At 48.6% G+C, this 16,305-nt stretch overlaps 1 protein-coding gene across 4 annotated transcripts in view; it reads right to left on the bottom strand.

The window, feature by feature from the left end:
* Positions 1-14,864, bottom strand: part of ALG10 (DIE2/ALG10 family) — a 71,536-nt gene extending 56,672 nt beyond the window's left edge. For 2 of the 4 annotated variants that reach the window (XM_086494860.1, XM_086494863.1), the window contains exon 1: positions 14,624-14,861. In XM_086494860.1, the coding sequence (XP_086350986.1) occupies positions 14,624-14,743 (120 nt within the window). In that variant the 5' untranslated portion in view covers positions 14,744-14,861. Of the gene's footprint in view, positions 1-14,623 lie in introns of all 4 variants that reach the window. The other 2 variants (XM_086494862.1, XM_086494861.1) reach the window with 2 other exon arrangements.
* Between the last annotated feature and the right edge of the window lie 1,441 nt (positions 14,865-16,305).

Here is a 16,305-nt window from a genome sequence, read left to right as displayed (position 1 = left end):
TGGTTCAAAACTGCTCCTACACAATCTCCAGATGCATCGCAGTACACCTCAAAAGGTTTGCGAAGATCACGGACAGTGAGAATAGGTCCGTGACTGAGTAGATACTTAAGCTTTTCAAAAGCTTGTTTTTGTCTAGACCCCCAATGGAATAAAATCCGCTTCTTTGTCAGATCATGGAGGGGACCTGCTATGGCGGCAAAGACTCGAATGAAGCGCCGATAATAGGAACAAAGGCCGAGAAAACTTCATACATCATGTTCTGTAGTTGGCGTAGGCCATTCTACAATTGCTTGAATCTTATCAGGGTCCATTCTCACCTGGTTGTGAGATACTATATGGCCCAAATAGTGGATTTCTTTTAGAAAGAACTCACTCTTCTTCGCATTCACAAGTAATTTGTGTTTGCGTAATTCTTCAAACACTAACGTGAGATGCTTATAGTGTTGTTCTTCCGTCTCTGAGAAGATAAAGACGTCATCGAAGAAAACTCCTGTAAATCTTCTATATGAGTGAAAGATTCTATCCATCATTCTGTTGAATGTGGCTGGTGCATTAGTGAGTCCAAAAGGCATACTAAGAATTCATACAACCCAAAGGTTGTTCTAAATAAAGTCTTATGCATATCCTGAGGAGCTATGCGGATTTGATGATACCCGCTCTTCAAGTCTATACGACTAAAGACACTTGCTCCTTGTAACTTATCAAAAATGTCATCAATCCGAGGGATTGGAAATCGATTCTTGATTGTGATCTTGATTAAAGATCTATAGTCTATGCACATGCAGAATGTGCCATCCTTTTTCTGTACTAGCAAGACAGGTGAACAATATGGAGAAGTACTAGGCCTTATTAGACCTTCTCCAAAAGTTCGTTGACCTGTTTGAGGATTTCCTCTTGCTGCAATAGACTAACTCCATAAGGGGGCTGATTTGGAGGAGAACTTCCTGGGATCAAATCAATTGTATGATCCTCAGGTCGAGAAGGGGGGAGTTCATTTGGAAGTTCATCTGCAAAACAATCTTCAAAACTTTCTAACTTCTTAATTCTTTTTTGCTCTAAAGAGCAAGAAGGTTGTAAAGCAGACACATTTCTCTCTCTTGCAAAAATTAAGTACGCTGAAACACACTTTTTCATTACTTTCTTGATTGCAATGTGATTGGCGATGGGGATATGCCAATCACTTGCATCCGCAAGTACACGATATTGCTTTCCTTTCTTTTTTTTTCGAGAAAAAGATCCTTCTATTAGTTACTGAAACTGCCCATAGGGCTACAACCACCTCTTCAAGAGAGGGCTACAACAACCATGATGGGAGACTCTCCCAATGAAAAAACCAGCATATGTACAATGGGGCTAAATCAAGAAATGGAGGGAGGGAAAAGCCACACAAGTGGTCGGTAATGCCATCGGAGTACTCCCTAGACCATGGTGTAAAAAGGCCCAGGACGCCAGAGTCGAAGGAAAGCCTCTCTGCGCTCCAGCATGCGGTCGGAGCTGCCCTGTAGTCCCTCAAGTTGTCCTCTGAGAGTATGGATCAGCTCTAGCCAAAAATCGCGAACAGTCTCTGCTGGTGGCACAGGGCGAGCCTCAAAGATGCGGAAGCAGCGGGCCCGCCAGATAAACCAGAGTGTCAGGCCACTGATGAGCTCCCAACACTCCTCTCTCTCATTGCCCCACTCCTGTGGAGTAAGCTCTGTAGCAGGCTGGAGCGTAGGTCGCCCCTCCTGCATCACTATTATCCTGCTGGTGGAAGATAGCTCAAATTGAAGTGCCGGGCCTGTGAGGGTGGACCAAGCCGCTGCTCCCTAAGTGTACTGTCGAGCCGTGGAGAGAGCAGGCATCAACCGAAGAACTCGTAGCCACACCTGCTGGGCCGAGGGACAGTCCCAGAGACAGTGATGCTGAGTCCTGACTCTCCACAAGATGGTCACAAGCTCCACATGCAGCCGAGAGACCACTATGCACTAGCCAGCTCCCAACTGCTGTAGCTCTGTGTGCGACCAGCCACTGAAACAAGGTGACTCGCCTCGGCTGTCTGGAGTCCCACAACCTCTCCCAGAAGGCTGCCAAGAACTCAGCTATGAGACCCTCCTCCTGCCAATGAGGTGCTACAGTGGGGCGGGCCTCTCTCTGTGCGGCTAGTATATGATGTCCCAGTCGAACAATTTACTGAAAGAAAGGGACTCCTTGGTGGTCTGCAGAAGAGAAGGGGTCCCTCCAGAACCACTCACCAGGATCCCATTGTACTCGTGCCAGTGGACAACACTCCGAAGCCCACAGCCTTCAGTGTCCAGTCTCAAGAGCTGCTGGGTCAGGATCTATGACACAAGTCCTCCACAGATGCCTACTACTCGGATCCTCTGAAAACAGCACTCTGGGGCCTCTACTACAACTCGCTGTAGGCGTCCCCCACCCTGAAGCTCGAAGAAAAGGGAGGGAACAATCTCTGAGCAGGCCCTGACGGAGATGAGAACCTCCAGTCGTGTGAAGGCTCCCATCCACCTGGGTGCTACTGGCTCGAGAGGCGTGAGCCTCTCACGCTGGAACTGCCTCTGAGATGTCCTGGCACATGCTCTGCACCCCTCTCATGCCATGTAGCTGGAAACCCTGCACCTCCTCTGACAAGCATGTGAACTCTAACCAGTCACCTAAAGAGCGTGCTGGACCCGCTGCCATGGGACCCCAGAAAACATGAGGCCGACTACCAACCAAGTGGCCTCTCTGAGTGCTAATCATGGGGTTCCAGACAAGGGGCTGCCGTAGGCGCTCCTCCGTGTAAGTAGGCTGTCTCTGCTCCAGGCCTCACCGCAAGAGCTCCCAAGAGCGAAGCAGACTCACAGCGAAGCGGTCCTCTAGTCTCCTGCTCAAACCAACTCTGCGCATCTCTATGAAGATCCATCTGGTCAAAGGTTGCCAGGGGCCTCGTGCCTGAGGCACCCTAGCACGAAGCTGCTGTAGCAAGAACTCCTTCCAGGGCTCCTCACCTGGAAGAAGTCCTCTGACGATGAACTTCCCAAGAAGGGCTCTGCTCTGCTGTGCTGGGTCAATGATCCCAAGCCCTCCCTGTGAACAGGAAGAGTGATGACCTGCCAAGCCACTTTGGCTCGGGCTATCTGAGTGTCACGTCCTGACCAAAGGAAGTTCCTGAAGGCTGATCAACCTCTCTACCTGGCTGATACAAGAACTCGAGAAGATCCAGCAAGAAGTGATGTACCACATAGTCGCCAACAACACCTGGTTGGCCACTACTACTCTGCCAGCCAAAGAAAGTCATGCTGAGCTCCAATGTAACAACTTTCTCCTGATAGACAGGAGAAGTGGAGCAATCTGCTGCTTGGGAGACAAGTCCAAACCAACCTGACAACCCAAGTACCGAATTGCAGTCCCTGGGGGAATCCACCTAAAACCCTCTCCTGGCATCCAATCGGGTACAGGAGCACTACCAACCGAGAAAGCCACTGTCTTTCTCCAGTTGATCACTGCGCCCGATGCACAACAGAAGGTCTCCAAAGCCTGCTCACACCTATGAAGGTTGGCCTCCTGGCCCTCTAAGTACAAGGCTAAGTCGTCGGCAAACTTAGCGTCTAGAAGCTCATCTCATAGTTACCCGGAACGCGGAACGGGAACGTCGCGGAACGGGAGGTATAAAAAACACCCAAATAGTGCAATTTTTAGCTCCTTGTATTTAAATACAAGGAGTATTAGAGTGCTTTGACTATAATACTCACAAAAAACTCGTTTTGAAGACCATTCAACCTTGCTATGACTAGATGATGTGAGAGAGAGAGAGAGAGAGAGAGAGAGAGAGGGAGAGGGAGAGATTTGAGAGAGTGGGACGGAGAGGAAGAGAGCTTGAAGGCTTGAAGCCTTGAGCCTTGAGAGAGTGAGTCTTGAGAGGGAGAGATCTTGAGAGTGAGAGGGACAGCTTGAGCCTTGAGGATTAGCTTGTGAAGAGAAAGGGGAAGGGGGGTGCATTTTATGAGTCCTTGAGGCCTTGCACACTTTCAGAAGAAGCCCAAACATTTACTTCAATTTTTTCAATTTTTGCCAAATTTGTTTGTAGCCGTTGGCCATTCCAGGGGCATTCCGAAACGTTCCGGAACGGCCGTTCCGGTTTGCATTGGCCACCCGGAATGTCAGACATTCCGGGACGTTTCGGAACGTTCGGGAAGAGAACTGCCCCCCGGAACGCCGGAACGCCGGAACGGGGGCTAGGGGGCGTTCCCCGGTAACTATGGCTCATCTCCCCGAATAGGAAGTGCTAAGCTCTGTAGACCAACCTGCTGCGACACCAAAAACCTGCTCATCGCCTCCGCATAGAACAGAAAGAGGAAGGAGGCAAGAGGACAGCCCTGTCTGACCGAACGTGTGAGCATGAAGCGATCACCTCTACCTCCCGCCAAAAGTACCTAACTGTGAGCCTGTCTGTACAAAGCTGACACCCCTCTGATCCAAGCATCTGAGAAGCCCATCCTGCGTAGAGTGCCCTCTAGAAAGTCCCAGTCAACTCTATCGTATGCCTTCTCAAAATCGAGAAGAAGAATCTCTAGGCCCTCACCATGGAGCCGTGTCAAGGCTGAAGCCTCCCAAAAAGTAAAGATGTTGTCAAAAATACTGCGTTCCTTGACAAAACCTATCTAAGTCCCATGTATAAGGCTCTCTAGAAGTGGATGAATCCTCAAACTCAGAGCCTTGGCAAGAATTTTGTAGGCTGAGTTGAGGATGGTGATGGGGCACCACTGTCGAATCTCATCCAAGGAGCCACCCTCCTTGGGAATGAGGTAGATCAGGCCCTCACTCATGCTGTCAGGCATCACCCCTGTGTGCAAAATGTACTGAAAAGCACTACAGAGATCTGGGCCAAGCAGGTCCCAGTACTCCAAGAAAAAACTGGGAGTCAGCCCATCCTCACCCAGACAGACAACTACCACGGGGGAGGGCCCTATGAGCTGTGTGCAGCTCCTCAAGCTGAAGTGGTAGCTCAAGCCTCTGACGCATCTCCTCAGTCACAAGACAAGGCATCTGTGCCCAAACCTATCCCTGCATGCATCCTGACACTCTGACTGGGGCTCTGCAGATAGTAACTCACGGTAAAAGTCAGTAGCAACTGCACGCATATCCTCAGGCTCAGAAGCAACTGACCCGTCGGGCCTCCTCAACCGACTGACCTTGGCATGCGAATGCCGAGGTCCCACTGTCTCAAAGAAAGCACCCGTCACTCTGTCGCCCACCTGGGTCCACTGAGCTGCCTGCCGGTGGAAAGCAAACTCATGACGCCTCTCCTCTGTGCTAACAAGCTCCTGACGAGCCTGTTGTAGCTGCTCCTCCAACTAAGGACTGTCTCGATGCTGCTCCTGCATCCTCTGTAGCGAAGCAATGCCCCATCTGAGACGTTGCTCCTCCTCTCTCGCTGCAGCCCGGCGAGCCTGAGACTCTTGGAGAAAAAAACGGCAAATCTGAGCTAGGCCTGAGGCCACTCTGTCAGCAGGAGAATCCTGCATGTCTAAGCTCTCTGTCCAAAGAGCCTCTACCCGCTCTTTGAGTGTTGAGTCCAACAAGACCCTCTGTGGGATGCGAAGCATCGGGCTCCCACTCCTCTGCCTGTCTGCCATTGTGAGGATCACTGGTGCATGGTCCGAGAAGGAAGTCCCTAGCCAGAATGCCCACTGTCCCTCCCAAGTCACTGAAGTGGTCACTAGTGTAGAAGCGATCTATCCGTGATAGATTCACTCCTCCCACTCTGCGGTCCGAACGCAAGAAGGCAAGGCTGTCTGGGGGCCTCACAAAGCCAGAGTGCTGCCAAACATCCGAGACCCTCAGAGTCATACAAAACCTCTCCCAAGATGCCAGCTCAACTCCATGCACAGTAGCATGGCTACCACCAATCCTGTCAGAAGGGTCCTCCAACATGTTAAACCCCTCCTATGCACCAGTGTTCTGCCTGCGACAGAGACTCAACTATCTGTGACCAAAACTCTGCTCGAGCACTCGCCACATTGGGCGCATAGATGTTCAGGAAGCCCACTAGACAACCCTGAACCAGCATAGTAATCCACTGAGCCCTGCCTGGCACAATAATCCCTCTGCCCACAATGGCCTGCTGCAAAGAGTCCGCAATAGTCATACATACCCCACCCTAGATGCCTCCAAGTCCAAAAGCAGCTGACCAAAAAGTGTCATATCGTCCACGCAAGAGCTGACCACGTCTAATGCGGCTCTCACACAGATGGTGCTCCTGAAGCATAAGGAGATCAATCTCTCCTCCCACAAGGCAGCGCTGAAGCTCCTGACACAGTCGGCCCCGCTGACGCTGAAACTGGGGCCCACCTAGTCCCTGCACGTTCCATGAGACGATCCTCATGGGGAGCGAGAGAGAACAGATGTTGCCGCAGCAGCTAGACTGGCTACCTCCGAGGCTGGCTTGGATGGGGAGTAATCCGCATCGGAGCGTCCTCTAGATAGGCGTGACTGCATCGAGTGTATGGGCCAAGCCCAAGCAGAGCGAGCCGTACGTAAAGCAACCTCCTCTGTCCAGGAGTCCTCATGAATGTATACATAGCATGGCAAGCACTGTGTATCGGCAAAGAAGTAAACCACAATGTGTCAATATCCTGCTGAATCTGGAGGTGTCACCACAAACTTAGCCAATGGCCATAAAGTCTGATGCATGTCTGTAACTCCTAGTTCTCCCATGTGGTGAGAGAACTCTAGGACCTGTGTGTGTAACCATCCCAACACTGAGTCGAGAGTCCACTCTGTCTGGTCCCTGCCGCAGAGGGGAAAGGAGAAGCCAACTGTTAAGTCCAAGGCCTTTGTCCCACTAGTTGCAAGGAACAAAACATGGACCCTGAAGCAGGCTACCGCATGGTCTACTGAGGGGTCGCCGAGAAAACGAGTGAAGTCGTAGTCGAAGAAATCCCATTGGCGCCAGATGTCAATGCTCGTCAGACCTCGAGGGATATCTGCAAGGGGGGACGTCTACACTTGTAGAGGGGGCCGCAAGAAAGGCTGTCCCTCTCTCGCCAAGCGACTCGTGGCAAAGGCGCTGCCAAGAGATCTCCTAGCAACCGGAGAAGGCCCTGCCCCCTGGGATGACTGTGGAACTGGAGCGGGAGGGGGGGGAGAAGGAGCAGGGGGGGAGCGGTGGAGAAGAGGGTCGGGGGGGAGCGGTAGAGGTAGAGGGGCGGGAGGAAGAGGCGGCGGGAGCAGGAGGCGAGGGGAAGGATGAGGAAGAGGGGGGGAACTCTGGAGGGGGAGGGGCTGTCGAGGGTGAAGCTGGGGTGGGGGCTGGAGCAGGGACCTCATCCTGCTCAAGAGGACCAAACCGGTTCCCCGTGGGAACCCACTGCTGCTGAGTAGGCGCCTGAGGACCACTCTAGGTGCCAGGCTGTCGCTGTGGCCCCTGTCGTCGACCACAGACCGCAGGCTGCCATCCCTCCTCCGCTGGAGCCCCAGACTCAGAGGGTGGCTCTGCATGTGTGCGCTGTCTGTCTGTGTCTGTTGGCCAGCCCTTGCAGGCTGGGGCTGAGGCTGTGATGTAGGTCGAGGACTCCTCCGAACAGGCCTTCGCTAGATGGCCCATCTGTCGACAAATGAAGCACTAGTTCGGGAGGCAGAAGAATAACCTTCGGGAGCGTGTGAGTGTCTCTTACCAAAACGAGAACTGAGGGAATGCCAGCCACCTTGGCAGCTACTGAGGCTACCGTGCGAGGTGTCTCCAGGACAGTCCCAATGGCTGAGCCGATCCTGGACAAAAGTGGTAAGTACTCCCTCCGCAAACCCGGAAAGCAGACGGAGATGGGAATGTTTGCCTCCTCTACTAGGACATCCAAAGCAGGGTCAAAACCATGTCTCCACTGTCGAAAGTGGGCTCGTGTTGCTCGGATGGTCAATGGACTCATGGCAATGACCTTGGACGCCATCTCAGAGGTCTCAAACTCGATCTGATAGTAACCTCGTCCGAGTATCTGTATGTCCAAGATCTTGCCCACCTCTGCAAGAAGGCGGGCCTGGAGAAGGTCACGCAGCTCTCCTCTGCTAGGTCGGGTACCGAGAATCTTGCAGATGACAGAAGTCGACTGCAAGCGCTCTACCTCTACGGCTAGGCTCGCTTGCTCTGTCGGCGAAAGAGCAAGTTGAATGGTGGGCTCAGCGGGGTCGGGCGAGCGGGCTTCGGATGAGTCTCTCTGTGGTGGAGCTGGAGCCTCCATCTGTGTCTATTGCTGTGGCGAAGAAGCGGACAGTGAAGAGACTCTGCAAACGAGTACGCCGAGCATTGTCCCAAGAAACAGTGCTGCAGAGCCAAGTGCAGGAACCTTCGGGAACGACGAAGACAGGGGGGGGGGGGGGGGGGCAGTGCGAGGCGAGGGCAACGGGCTGAAGCGCGCAAGGGGGACGGGCGGGCTGATGCGCACGGACTGAGCTCGGTTGAAGCGCGCAAGGGCAGGCGAGGGCGGGAGGCAACGCGGGGGGGGGGGAGGGGGGGACGTGCAGCAGTAGCGAGCTCGTCGTATTGCTTTCCTTTATGATCAAAGGATAAAATTTTCTAAACAGCGATGTCGCGGGGGGGGGGGGGAATGGATAAGGCAGCGAGCGAGATTCAAGAGGCAGAAGGCGCGGGGGGGGGGGGGGGCAGCAGACGGGCTGGGGGGGCAGCGCGAGGCGAGGGCAGCGGGCTGAAGCGCGCAAGGGCAGGCGAGGGCGGGAGGCAACGCGAGGGGGGGGGGGGGACATGCAGCAGTAGCGAGCTCGTCGTATTGCTTTCCTTTATGATCAAAGGATAAAATTTTCTAAACATAGTCAAGAATGGGATGCATCTTGTAGTGCCAAGGCATTCCCAAGATGACATCACACCCTTCAAGTGAAGCTAGTAAGAAAGACTCTTGATCTTTGTAGTTGTCAACCTTTAAATTCAACTTCCCTATGATTGGAGTAGAACTAGAGTTCTGCCGTTTGAAAGCAGATTGTGCTTGAATAGAAACTCCAAAACGGTTGGGCTATAAATTCAGGTCATCGGCTAGCTTTGTAGAGATGAAATTGTCTGTATTACCAGGATAAAACAGAATAAGAGCCCGTTGGTTGTTGATGCTACCCCATGCTTTGAGAAGAGCTCTTTCTTTTCCATCCTTGGTTGTATTCCCCTAAACATCTGGGACTGCATTGAAAGAGGGTGGTTGCGGGGTTTTGGTAGGTCAATCGCTCTTCATATGTCCAATTTGTCCACACTTGAAGCATCTTCCTTCGCTGATGTAGGTTCTCAATTCAGCAGGAGAGAGATATTTCCCTTTCTTGGGCTGATTTGGCTTTGCTTCTGCATCGGAGGCAGTTCTTTTCTTCTTTTGAGAAGAAGAAGTAGAGGTAGGCTGCTCATGGAGAGCCTTCTGCTTGGCATGATAGGTGTTGTCAGTTTAGATTAGCAGTGATCTGGCACTTTTGTGAGTCTATTCGTAGACCGTGCATGCCCAATCACTTAGCATAGATGCATATCCTCCGGTTGCACACAGCATGATCATCGGAATTCCCATCAGAATCCATTAGCATCAGTTAGGGGAATTTTCCAATGCATTTAGCCTATTTTCCTATTTATTGGTATTTTCACTTATTATTTTTAAGTGACTTTCCAACAAAAGTAGGTAGGGCAATTTTGCTAAGTTAATATATAAGCAAACCCAAGTTAGCACTTTCTGGTAGAAGAGGCAGCAAGAGCTTCCCGCTCAACAGGCAACTTCTCAGCAGTACCCCCCCCCCCCCCAAGCATTAGACCAACCTTCCCTTGGCGTTTTCTTCACAGAAGCCTCGCCTACAAGATCCACCCTTTGGCGTTTCTCCCCCACAGCAAACCATTGCCGAGAGCCTCTTACCTGGCGTTTTTCTAACAACAACAAAGCCCCAGCTTTAGCGTTTTACTAACGCTAGACCACCAGCATCCCTCAACATTTTTGTGGCGGTTTTCTCAGCTTGTATGACTCAGCCCTTCAGCGTTTCTGCAGCGTATCCAGCAGGTACAAATCAGCCCTTCACTAACGCTAGGCATCCACAGCAGATCAGCGTTTTCTTTGCTGCCCATTTCAGCGTTTTCCAGCCCTTGAATAGACCTGCTGATCCAGCGATTTCAGCGCACAACAGTAGCCCCAAAACGCAGCCTATGGTGTCAGCAACATCAGCGTTTTCATCTGCAGCATGACCCCAGACAAGAACCATATTTTCAGCCTCAAGACAACAGTAAACAGTCCATTTTCAGCCCCGAAAACAGTCCAAAAATTCAGCCAAAGAAGATCACAGATTCAGCCATCGAGTCGTCGTTGTCATCAGCATAGTCCCATTGCATCAGTCCATTGCATTCGCATTGTACACCTTTGTGCAATCAAAGTAAACCACTCTTGCCAACGAGAGTGAGGCCTTCGGAGGAGGGTTTTACAAACTCTCGGGTGTCGTATCTCTTCTCTCTCCTTCTCTCAATCTCATTCACTTGCACGCACAATATCCACTCACTTTGTTCGTGATCATAGCACTCTCCATAAGTCAGAAGGCTCTCTCCTTCCCTAAGAACTAAAAGGAACCTTGAGCAATAAAGATCACTAATCTTGAGAAAATACAACATTCATTCCGCTGCACCTAACAGGTGCTTTTGCTCCATCTTCCTGGGAGTACCCTTGTCATGTATTCCATCAGCTATGAAACCTGATTCCATAAGTATCTACAAATTACCTCGAGGGTAAAGCTTCATAGCCTTTTGCAAGGCTTCATGCAATCCTGCTTCAAACTTGCGCATCTTCTCCAAGTCTTCAATCTTTTTAAATGGGGTGACTTTCAAGAGAACGTCCCAAAACCTATCCACATAGCGTGGAACAGTCTCTGACTATGAGAGTCGATCCCATTCTTTCTTTACCTCTTCTTCATAGTCTGGAGGAAGGAACTGTGCATAGAACTCCTTGAAAGCAGTCCATTCTTGGGTTTACGTTTTTCTAGGATTAAGGTTAACCACCAACTGTTGGCGGTGCCTTTCAAGTACATACTGACATGGTGAAGCTTGGATCTTTCTTTAAAGTTCCCTTCTGCAAATGCAACTTCAAATTGGCGTATGAAAGCCAAAGCTTTGTCATTATCATGCCGTCCATTGTAGGTGTCGAATTTTACATCTTTGTCACCGGACTTGAATGTTTTTTGTTTGTGGTGCTTCCTCTTATGGTGCTCCTTCTTTCTATGCTTCGACTCCTTGTGGGCAGGACTCTCCTTGCCCTTGAATGGACTTCTTGCTGCGACAGATCATCAAGAAACATGTCTTCTGGAGCGACTATGTCATCCAGATCCTTCATGAAAGAAAACTTAGGAAAATCAGGACCGGACTTTCTCCTTCCCTTTCTCAAGAGCATGGAGAATCTTCTGGACTTCTGGATGGGAGAGAGCTTTTTGCAACTCTGCCACCTGTTGTTGAAGGATAGAGAACTCTATCTCGCGTCCTTCCATTTCTGCAGTCTGCCAAGAGTAGTCGATCCCTTAAGAAAGAGAGAGATGACCGGGCTCTGATACCACTGTCACAAAAATACGGAAGCGTGAACTGACTTTTAATTATACTTCAGATACTCAAGAGAATTGGAGAGAGAGAGAGAGAGAAAGCTTGACACTTCATTGGGGACAAGAAGATTGGTTGGTCTCCCCCCCCCATAAAGAAATTATCTTTATTACTAAGGGAGAATCTTTACAAGCACAGGAATGGGGTAATAGCCCATCCTCTATTCTTTCTTTTTTGCTTCTGACTGAGAGAGCGTGAAAGCTACTCTCTGAATACTGAGAGAATTTTTCCTTTGCTATGAGATCTTGGGAAGCTCTCCAAAACGAGAGTCTATCTTCCCCAAAACTCAACGGAAGCTCTCGAAAAAGAGAGTCTACCTTCTGCTAACTGTGTCCCTTTATGCATAATCATTCCTGCAATAAAAACATGTTAGGTGCAGCAGAAGTGAATGTTGAACTTTGCTCAAAATGAGTGTTCCGAACTGTGCTCAAGGTTCCTTTTACTTAGGGAAGGGAGAGGCTTCAGTTCTTTAATGAGAGAGTGCAATGGACACAAATAAAGTAAATGAACACTGTGAATGAAAGTGCATGAGACTGAGAGATAGAGAGAGTAGAGAATACGACACCAGAGATGTTGTCAAACCCTCCTCCAAGGACCCCACTCTCGATGGCGAGAGTGGTCTACTATCGATTGCACAATCTGATACAAAGGGCTAATGCAATGAGTCTAAATGCTGCGATGTCGAAGTCGACGGTGTGGACGACGATGACGAGTCTAAAGCTGAAAACTGAGAGTTGTGAATCAGTAATTGTTGTACCAAGCCAGGGGCTGATCTGCTAGCTTGATGGCTGAGAAAAACGCTGCTCCTTAGGCTGAAAAACGTTGTTTCCTTATGGCTGAAAACGCTGGACAGCAGGCTGCTGAAAAACGCTAGGAGTGCTGAGGTTTTATTCGCTACGACACCGTTGCGGCAAGGCAATCGCTAGCTAACGGGGCTGAATCTGCAGCGATCTGCACTGAGACAAAAACGATGGCTAAATCCTGTTGTTACTATCTACAAAACGCTGAGATTCTACTGTGGAATCTCTGATATTGCTAGACAATGGGAGCACAAGGCCACCACATAAGTCACAAGGGACTACTCTCAAGCTTCCATGGAGGGCTCCTATGCGTAGAGCATACTCACAATAGGGGGATAGGAGCACTGCCAATCCTGAGAAATGGGGGAGGGGGGCCTCTTATGCAACCATACGAAGAGGGGGCGCTAGAAAGAGAGAGGGTGAGAGTGAGAGTGAGAGGGTTAGTTTTGCATTGGTAAGTGTGCCACTCGGCACACTTACTTAATAACTTAAAAACCCTTCAACTTTCACTTTTAAAAGTTCACAAACTATTAATGAAATGTGCAAATTGAACCATAATTGCACACATAGATGCAATCAATGCAAATGTTAGCTGCTCCGCAACGCAATGCCGTACCGACACTGCTGTGGCATTACCTGTTCGCACTTGTCCGGCCATTTGGTCCAACGTAAATCATTTACAATAATTTTAATTGACTTATCTTAAGGCCGTAAAAATAGTTCAAGCCTTAGGGTTACTGTTGTTCCAAGGACCCCATCTCATTCCTGTGCTCGCATTGACGCGCGTAATTGTCTGAGCCTCAAATCTGAGGCTACTATTTACCCCTTTATTGAAGACCCGATTTCCCAATCACTAGGGCTTCAAGCTATTTTCTGCTAGGGTCTCCCTGAGGTGCTCTGGCCCAAACTAGGGCGCACTTGAGGCCCCAGAACTGCTAGATCTATTCTGATGTGCACACGACTAATTAGATAATTCTTTTTTCATAAATAAATTAATTATTTACAAAGTCTGACATAGTTACAATGATGGCGCATGAGGACCTCATTCTTGGCACTTGGCCTGCACAAGCCGGGTATTATCCTACTTGTTAGTGTTGTTCTCATAAACAAAGGAGTCGATGGCTTATGGGTCTGCCCGCATGCCCATCTGGTTTGGCAGGCTGTATGCATGCTCATGTGCATCATCAGATTGCCTCGTGGTTTTGTGACTTACAGGCAGTCACTTGGCTTTTGCATTTTCTAGGGTCACACTTGCTTAATGAGGGGGCAGCTTGCAGATACTGTGTTCATGCCTACTAATTTGGACATCACTTTTGGATATGCATTCTTCCGTTGCACATAAGTTTGATACCACCTATGCATGTCTCGAGTTCTCAGCCTTCGGTCGTGGAGTCCTCATACTTCGCCCATGACGATATGTTCATAGACACTGGTCAGAGGTTCTGCATACTCTGCATAACCAGTGACATACCTCAATAGCTCCTCCAGGGCAGCGGAAGAGCGTAAGCAGTGGTCTCACACTTCAATATTTTTCAGCCTAGACCAGGTCACATCGCTTGGCATTATGCACCCCCTCACTGGTTCATTTTATACTCCTCATATATGCCACCTTGATGTACGTATACTTCCCATATTCTTAATTTTGTAGCCTTATAATTCCTCTTTGTGATCAGCTCACTTGAGCATCCTTAGAGGTCTATGTCTACACAAAATACAGCTCCTGTACACTTGAGAAGCCCGGATAATTGTCCATGGCAATACGGGTAAATTTCAAGCCCTGATATCTCACTGCCATTAAAAATGATGTCACCAGCATACATCAACAAGAACCAGATTTTTCCTAAAAGTGAAAGCTCCTCGATGAATCTCCCTACCAAAAAGGAGAAAAATATAGACAATGTACAACATTAAGTAAGTTATCTCGCTCGCCTACATTGCCTTCAAAGATACTCTAAGCTCTGGTGGGAAGTTGAATGAGCTGATCATGGCTACTGCTTGATTCTAAGAGAGGTATATACAGCCAAAATTTTTAGGTTATGGTCATTGCCATCACAGCGACAGCGGCTCAAAGCAAGAAATTCCAGATGACTCCTTTTCTATGTTTTACCCTTCAAAATGCCTGCACTCTTTCAGAACACATTGAAGGCAGTCTACGAGCCAAGCATGCTATAGAAGAGAACACCCAACACACACACACACACACACACACAAAATACGCTCCTGATGCTCACAAACAGAAGATAGAGCATACCATGTAGGGATCCGGAACAATGCGGTCCACGAGAAAGGCGACTGGAAAGGACAAGGCAGCAACAGCGATGCAGAGCCAGATTCTGGACATGGTTTGAGGGCCAGTCCTCGAAACAAGCATAGCAAATATGAAGCTCAGAAGACGATGGATCCTGTGTTATATACGCAGGACGTCGTGGTAGGGGGCTGCTTGCAGTTAGCTTGATTGAAATTACGTCGCTTTATAGGAATCGGTAATGACTAGAAGTAAAATTGCAACTATTCCCATTGGCCAACAGCCTCTAGAGTAGAAATCAAGAAAGAGACAATACCATACAATTTGAATTTGTTTAGGAGTAGAGCGCGAGATAGTGAGTAGACCTAAGAGTAGAAGTGGGTACAAACTTGAATTTGAGAGAGTACTATTCGTTGATGTCTATCCACGATCTTGCACGTGGTGATAATCTGAAGAGTAGAAGTGGGTACAAACTTTCGCTGATGTCTATTCACGATCTTGCACATGGTGATAATCTGAGCTTTCCCTTCACTAAATCATGCTGTCTAGCTATCGACATATTATGTTTTCTCCCACATTTTCTAACTCGATTGGTTTAATGTCGTATGTTAGTTACCTTTTTTTATGACAATAATGTGCTAATGCATTGTGGGAAACTTTGACAATTATGTGAGAATCATGCAAAGCACAAGCATGCCAAAGTTTTATCTACCTTGTGTCTTCTCTGGTTGTTTGTTGCACAATATGGACGTTTCCCTTTCAAAGGTGCAACTGTAAACATGCTTTCTCTAGTTGTTTGTTGCACAATATGGGCGTTTCCCTTTGAGAGGTGCAACTTTAAACATTCCTTCTGTGTACCTCGCAAAGAAACGATGCAAACGGTTGAGGATACTTTAGGTTTGTGTTGCAAAACTTGCTTAAATGCATTGTTACTGTTGTGTGTGGTTCCAATTTTATGTTTCAAAAAACAGCTATGCATGCAAGTCTTCTTGCATGGGGGAGTTTGCACAGCCCTCCCCAGATTATTATGATACGTGGAATGTGCCATTCCCGTAGTAGCATGCAATCCTAAGTTTGTTCATTCATTGTGTCCTCAATGTTTAAGAGTATGCTTTATAGATGTCACTCCACTTCCTCGTCTCATTGGTGTATACAACTTGCATTCAATCGTCCATTTAGCTTCACTGCTTGGAAAACACAACAAGACTAAAATCATCATTTCAAAATGAGATTGATTATGAATCAAAGAAATTGAATTTCATCCCTTAAGCTTTTTGGAAGGAAATCGTCTCTTCAAAATATGTCATTGCAAAGAACTTGAAATAGTTTCTAATGCAAAAATAAATAAATCCAAGCAATTCATAGTATCAAAATGCGACCTAATACCCTCAATGTTGCTTTATTTTGTTGATCAAGAAAATCAAAACCCTCAATTTTTTACTGTAAACGTTCCTTCTGTGTACCTCGCAAAGAAACGATGCAAACGGTTGCGGATACTTTAGGTTTGTGTTGCAAAACTTGCTTAAATGCATTGTTACTGTTGTGTGTGGTTCCAATTTTATGTTTCAAAAAACAACTATGCATGCAAGTCTTCTTGCATGGGGGAGTTTGCACAGCCCTCCCCAGATTATTATGATACGTGGAATGTGCCATTCCCGTAGTAGCATGCAATCCTAAGTTTGTTCATT

This window comes from Adiantum capillus-veneris, chromosome 22, assembly GCF_014529385.1.
Source record: "Adiantum capillus-veneris isolate H3 chromosome 22, ASM1452938v2, whole genome shotgun sequence".
NCBI classification, from domain to species: domain Eukaryota; kingdom Viridiplantae; phylum Streptophyta; class Polypodiopsida; order Polypodiales; family Pteridaceae; genus Adiantum; species Adiantum capillus-veneris.
Note: the sequence above shows the minus strand (reverse complement) of the source record. Positions and strands in the feature narration are given on the sequence as shown.